This window comes from Loa loa (assembly GCF_000183805.2).
Source record: "Loa loa unplaced genomic scaffold supercont3.71, whole genome shotgun sequence".
Classification (NCBI taxonomy): Eukaryota; Metazoa; Nematoda; class Chromadorea; order Rhabditida; family Onchocercidae; genus Loa; species Loa loa.
Window position 1 is genome coordinate 142,051 of NW_018108251.1, and position 7,656 is coordinate 149,706.

Consider the following 7,656-nt stretch of genomic DNA (forward strand, 5'->3'; position numbering starts at 1 on the left):
ATGTTGAAAAGTGTTTTCCCAAGAAGGTCAAAAAAACGACCACTTAAACATGTCAGTGATAATACTGGCAATTTTCTAAAGAAAACGGATGGAGACGATGAAGTGATCAATAAGTTTTGGTTAGTGAACTGTTCCTTTAAGAACTGATTTTGCATATGCAAGGAATCAAATTAAAACAATTTTAGGCTTAAACTGAAGAACAAAAAGACAAATTTGTTACGTGATGCAGCTAATATGCCATCTTTGACCCTTTTACGAGTGTACCTATATTTCACTCTTGAAATCCGACTTTGATGTCTCGTGAAAGTGCAATTTGAGTAAGATTACCTGAGATTAGGGCACATATTATGCCGTACTTCAAGCAGGTTTTGAAGGTGCTATTGCAACTAACATTACGCGATAAGTATGACATGCTCTCTCCTCCCCCACCCTCCCTATTTTCTCTCATGAAATATGTTGGACTGGATAAATGACCTATTTTAGTTATTCATTTTCCATGGAAGCAATAAAGTGCTGACGAAAATCATGCTACTAATTTTAGTTTTTCTCACGACAAGAGGCTTGGCAAAGAATCACTGCGGTTAGTTATTTTGGCTGAAAGTGAGCGGCGACTATTATTCGATAGTGAAACTGTTTTACCGGTGAATACGTCTGATATTTCAACTAAAACACCGCTTTCAAATTGTGGTCGTTTTCGGGTAAATTACAGATTTCTTTCAGAACAAACATCTTCTTTCTGGGCTTAAAAACATGATCACCATGTCTTAACTTTCTCGGCAGACTGTGATTATCAGTGTTCTTGTTCTGATGAAGATTTAATGGATGTCAGTACTGTTATCAGAATTCATTTAGGAAAAAATCGTTTTTGATAGAAAAATTACATGGAAGAATAATGTTTCCGAAATAGTTTTCAGTTTTTAAGACATCGTTCAGATGTTTCCTGTATTGGACAGATGATATTTGGTTCACTGTCCACAACAAAAAATGAATCCTTCAAAATACATTCTTTAAGGTGCTAATTTACTTTTTCTTTTCCATAGCATTTCAACTTACAGCAAGTAACCGTTGTGTTGGGCAGATACCGATTCTGCCGGCAATTGATAATTTTTGACGTGACCAACTCTCGGATAGGTGTTTGTGTTTTGGCAGATATCGGGTTGAAACAGAAAGTAGGTTAAGTCACTAGAAACAGCCTTAGTAATCGGGATAGGGTGTTACAAATAATTATTTTCGAGTTCTCGATAGTGAACATATATATATATATATATATATATATATATATGCATATATGTTTGTTCCCTGGCTTTCATAGTACTGCTACGAATTCATTTTATCGGTGATTATTTGCGGCAAAACAAAAGGTAGAAATCAGTTTAAATTCATCTAAAGTTTTCGAAAAATATTTGATGTGGGCCAGCTTGATATTGATTTCGCTGTCTCACATTAGATTTCCTTCTCATCTAACTCTCCAATTTTATACGTTTCATACATTTGGTAGACTGGAAGACGATAGTAAAATAGGATTTTTCAGAGTTTTTTTTTCTTTTTTTTTCAGTGATAGCAAACAAGTTATGGTAAGTCGCGTTATTTCGGTCCCGAAAATGGCAAGACCATCAAACAGGTATCATTTTTTCATAAAACCATAAGTGGTCTTGTTTACATTTGTATATTTTCCAATTGGCCTTACTTTCATCTTTCCACTGCTGTCACTTTTTTTTCAGTTTCAAAATTGAGGGGATTGGTAATTTGGATTTTTCATTTTTAGAGTTAAAAAAAAAACAATAAACTAAATTTAGTACTATTACATTTGCAATCAGATTTAATTCCTAAAAAATCAGATGGCATCAGTCATACGCATCTGTTGAATAGAGGACTTCTATCGATTATATTGATTTCCACGATATCAAGTGGTTGAGGATTTATTCGGAACATTTATTTCAGCGACAGCAAAATCCCCGTTGGTAGTGCCAGTAGTGCCGATTCGGAAAGCCCCTATTCAACAGTTTGCTCATTGGAGGGACTGCGCGGACCAACACATTACAACTCACAAGCGACTGATCCTCCCAAAGGTTTCATTCAGAAGCATTCATGGATATTCTTTAAAAATTCATGTAAAGTGAAAATCGTCGCCTCATTACTTTTACTGGTTTGAAACAATCCCGTTTATGACTGAACCATATAAAAAAGTATATGGATGTACAAGTAAATAAATTCTTAATGCATATGCAAAGGTTGCTAACTAACATTGTGATTGTCATTTGGACTACCCGTGATAGTTCTGTCATTGACATGTTGAGCTTCTTTCATAATTGTCTACGTTCGTGTGACTTAAATCATCTCCAGTTGAATACGTTAGATTATATTTAACAGTTGATTCATTAAAAAACGCATGTGAAATTATATTCCAGGTTGGCAATAAGATTGAATTAATTGCAGGTTTTACCCGAGTAAGGAATGCTTCCCTACATTTGGAGACCGAAGAAGGGAATATAAAATCTTGCCGAGCTTTCTCACCTAATCGTCTTTCCCGATATCGTCGTATGCAACTTGCACAGCGGAGCAATTTATGTGATGAAAGTAAAATATTTGCATTTTTCGAAGCTTCATCAGTATCGGTAATACCTATAGGATCTAGGAAGTGAAAGGTTGACTAAAAGCATTCTGATTGCTGAATTAACAGTCCTTCCTGAAATAACACTCACCGATTGCGAAATGCAATGTTAACGGTGTTTGAATATTTTCATACCTTGGTTATAGTTCCTTCCACTCTGCCTTTAACGAGACTTAAGATAGAGAAAGATCAGCGTATTTCGAAAGAAATTCTCGTAATTTTTACCACGAGTAGGAAAAACCTTAAAAATAAATGATTTTTTAGGTTCTCTTGGACTAAAATTATCGGCTTGAACTGTTTTAATAAAATTTTTGTTTGGAATTAAATTTGAAGACTTTACGACGTTGCTTGGAGAAGTGGGATACTAGTCCTCTCTGAAATAAATGTTAGTAAATAAAAAACTCTTATAGAGTAGCATTCAAAACATCCACAGTTACACTTTCATTGATGATACGCTTGTCTGTAAATCGTTCATACACTGCAGATTATCTAATTTACATAATAATAAAGTGCCTTCAGAAATGTTTGCGTACTTGTTAAGTTTTCATCGCTGCAGTTCTAGTTAGTAGCCCATAGTTCATTATTGAAATCAAAAATTTGTGATGCCGTTTTTTTCAAATGGACAGTATAACGAACATTCAATTTCCCAAAGTTGCAAAAGGTTACATCAACGAAATTTCTTCATGCATTATGAAACAATTCATTTCGGAAATTGATCCATTCATTTCAGTCTTTACTTTCGCTTTATTAAACATATGTTAGGCATTACCTTATAATATTTAACCTTTTATTTTAGGTTTCAGGATATTTTTTCTGAGGTCGGATGATTCTAAATCGTATTTTATACCGTACTATTTTTTAATTTCTATAGAATTCTTTAATTTTTTAATTTTCAATGGCATTTCTTTTTTCCTAATTTTTTTTTCTTGATTTTAACAGATGAGCACCTCCCTCACTTTTGTGACATCAAGATCTATCTTATTGAAGAATTGCCAAGCATATATGGCAAAAAAAAAAAAGTAGCGCAGAATATGCCCATTATCTCTGGTAATTCTCGGCATTACGTTTCTTTCCTCATGAGAATATCTACACGATAAAGTTTATCGTGTAGAAACTGTTGATAATCCACGAGATAAAGGGAAACTGTTGAAGTAGGAAGGTCTAATGTCTCTCGTGAAATATGCTTTATGATTTGGTATTGGAAAAGTTCTATTTTGGATGAAACTAAAAAATTCATTTCGTCGAGTTTGAAACCAGCGTTGGCGCGATGTAAGCATGGACTTTCCTTTAACGTAGATGCTGGATCCATCTTAATTAAAAGTGAGGTGGTAGTAAAGATTCGGAATAGCTGTGGACTCTGTGAATTCCTATATATAATAAGGGATTCAAGAAAGTAAAGACATTTAGGGGAGAGGGTTTTTTTTTCTTTTTTTTTTGAGATGCAAGGATATGCTGATGAGAGAAGGAGGTGGAACAGGCAAATATCGCTTTCAACTTAATGAATGGGAGAGGGATAAATAGAGTGCGAAGATGAAGTTGGAAGTCCGGTGTGCCAAGTATATTTATTTGTACCTTCATTTACAAGCATTTACCTAAAATAACAAGTTTGGTATTCAAATTGTTAGTATGAAAAATTGCTTCATCCATTACGGAGTTAATTGACTTTCGTAAAGGAAATGATGTTGAAAGTTTTTGTCCTACAATTAATTAAGGGTGTTTTTTAGTTTCCAAATTTTAACAATTTTTCACTGCTGTATTGCTTATTATTTTAATAACTTGTTACTGCTATAGTTCGGATTTAAGGAATCAAACCTGTCTTCCAGATAACTCCGGTCGTTGGTGTAGCCGAAGTCGTTTAAGTAGTTGTAGTTCAACAGCAGAGGAAGAGTCGAGACAGATTGCAATTGGAGTCTTATTCCGGTGTGTTTTTCCCATAGTTTTATTTTCCGCAGAGCTTTATGAAAGCAACCTAAAGCTTTGGTAGAAATATCAGGAAAACTAATCCGTGGTCTTCAGACGAACTTTTATTTTGATTTAGAGATGTGGAATCTAATGATATATTTTCACAGTACAACATTGGTTTAGGCGATTGGTTTAAGCCTTTCGATTAAACATTACAGCATATCTGTTGGTGATGGCATAGCTGCATGTGAAGATGATTGGACATCATCCTGCGGCAAAAAATTCTTATTGTCATTACTTCATTTTTTAACCTTTCTTTAATAAAATGGTTTTAGTAAACCAACCAACTCATAGTGCTACCATCTTGTTTGTCTTGAAACTTCACATGATACGTCCCATCATGTTTCATCACTGCGTTGCGGTAGTCGTGCTATGGAATAGTCCGATTTTCACATTATCAAATACAAAGTTTACATGAATGGTTTTACTTTCGTCTTTTCCAGAGAAGAAGAGAAACAGTTTCTGCTTTGTCACATTCCTCTTATTGAAATTGAAATCATCAAACTGGAGGCTCAAATTCTAAAAGCAACACTTTCTCGCACTCGTTTTTTGCATTTATTGTTTGAGGTTGGTTTGTTTCAGAAAGTGTGGATTTATTGCATTTTGTGCATTTATAGGTGCATTTATTTCCTATACTTAAAAAGTTTTGCTCGTGTGGGCTTGGTTCTGCTAAGCTTTGTGAGGATGATTAAAGTTCGTCTTTATTTTACTTTTATTTAAACTAGATACAGTAAATTCTTGCAGAAACATAGGTTGTGCATTTCTGATCAGTTGCAGGCGTGGTTAGAATTGGTGCATAATGTTTGTTTGTTGTACAATTCATACCGATTTCGCTCTCCAGTTTGGTTGAGTCTGATGAATGAAAGGGAGTATGCTTCAACGGCTAATAACTTCTGTACTAATTTAGCTGCACTGATTTGTGAATATGATTTGAAATCTACGCGATAGTGAGTTTCTTCCTTGAAGTTTGCAGAACAACACATTTACTGCCCTCCCTAAAGGTTTTATCGATGTGATTCAATTACTGAAAATTGCAAGTGTTTTAGCTTTGTATCCACTTTATTATCTTGTGTTTTGATGAACCATCTTGCATGGGTCGCCAGTGTCACGCCATCAGAAGACTGCGAAGATCTTCATCGCTCGCTTTTGATGGGGACGGTAAAACTTTGAAATGCATCTCTCATAGTTTTACATTTATATCGATCTTCTCAGCTCACGTAAAAATCATGATGAGTTTGATTGACATATTCCAACATCTCGTTATCCAATTCTCCACTTTTAAACTGTGCTAAAATTTCCAATTCCAGAGCGGAAGTTCAGATTGTATGCGTTGTCCGTACAATGCGCAATTAGCTCAGTACATGGAAATAAGCGGCAGTGTGGGCGGTGCTACACGTTTAGCTCGAACAGTTATCATCGGAAATGATATGAAATTGATCACACATTTGCTATACGTTCTCACATATTTTGTTCGATGTTCAGCAATTCAACCGAATGGAAATAAAGGTATTTTTAAATATTCACTGAGTTGTACGAAATAAAGGTATTTTTAAATATTCACTGAGTTGTACGAATTTTTTGCATTTAATAACGCTTCTCAACTATGATCCGTTTTTTTTTTAATTTAGAGAAACTAACACACCACAACTTATTGATATTGGATAAAGTGTAGGGTTTGAAGCTCTTTCACACTCATCCAGAAGGTAATCGATAGCATTGTGATAAATGTTCCAGCTACACATCGATCAATTGTTGAATTTTGAAACGTGGAATTTTTGAGAAGCATGCCATAAATTTTACAGCTGACAAATGGGATTCACAGCCAGGAATGAGATCTTTTTCACCGACCAGTTGCAGCGAAGATGGTAGTGTTGATTTTGGCAAAAAATACTCGTTAAGAGAGGAAGGTATGCAGCCTAAAATTGGAATCAGCTTTCGCAAAATTTATCTGAAATATGAAGATCTCATTTTTTTCAGTATCTGGGGATGTAGTAGAATATTACGTATCATCAGTACTTTAAATAAAAATGGAGCACTGAAAAAGACATGTAAAAAGGTGAAAAGCCGTCATGAGTACTTCTAAAATGCAACTTTAAAGCTGACAATAGAGGGCCAGACTTTACGGTTCTTCGAGAGACAACGGAACCGAGTGTTAATGCGAAACATTCTGGATGGTATTTTCCGTTAACGTGTGAAAGTGGTGATTCAACGGATACGAGTTTGGCTTGGTCTATGTTGGCTGGACCTTGCGATTCTTATTGCTCACATTTTGTTATATGCGGGTTACGCTTGGCTACCATTGACTTGGAAGAGGTTTGTATATGTGGATTTCAGTTAAGCTGTGCTCATTTTGTTGCGTTTGCGAGGAAATCTGTCGTACGCTAACCGTTCGATGTATGCAAATCTATTAACCTTAAATTTTTTCTTTAACCGCTTCAGTTTGAAAATGATTAAATTTACGCGAATTTTAAATACTGTCTTTATCAAACTCTTTTTATTTCCATAAACTTTGTCGATTGCAGACTGTTAGAGAATAACAATTTACAATAGTTTTTTTACTTTAACTTAAGCATCATTCCATATATCATCACTCTGTGTTGTGCGTCGTAGAAATTTGAAAGGTTAATTTCCATATCCACAATGAAGAAGAATAAGGCAGTACGTGAGAAGGTAGCCACTGAATCCGGAACATTCGGAACACATCAAGTTCAAATTGTCAAAGTCAGTATTTTCAATTGCGCGGTATTTTTTCAGACTTATTGCTCAGTGATGTGCCATATAAAAAAATGGAGAATCGGAATTGATCAGCACATCCTTTCCCGAGTCGTCCTTTTCATCAAATGCTTCTGATCCTGCTCCATTTAGCCCAACTGTTGTGGTACTTGCCGATGCCACAAATTACACCGTGAAGGTTTGATTTTTTTTGATCATGAATAATTCCACAAGAAGAAGGTTAGCTCTGGAGATTTAAAGAATTTCAAATTTCAATTTCGATTTAAACATTTTTTGCTCAACAAGCTCACGAACAGATGTTTTTGATATATATATATATATATATATATATATATATATATATATATATA

General features: G+C 34.8%; 1 protein-coding gene across 1 annotated transcript; it reads left to right on the forward strand.

Moving 5' to 3' along the window:
• On the forward strand, positions 1-6,958 carry LOAG_17408 (hypothetical protein; the record flags this gene model as incomplete). The annotated part of the gene is made up of 13 exons (XM_020450069.1): positions 1-119; positions 542-698; positions 915-1,012; positions 1,556-1,621; positions 1,942-2,069; positions 2,437-2,577; positions 4,435-4,531; positions 5,017-5,140; positions 5,351-5,520; positions 5,620-5,731; positions 5,881-6,079; positions 6,376-6,480; positions 6,672-6,958. The coding sequence occupies 13 exons, from the start codon at positions 1-3 to the stop codon at positions 6,956-6,958; spliced, it is 1,803 nt and encodes a 600-aa protein (XP_020306306.1).
• Positions 6,959-7,656: the final 698 nt, after the last annotated feature.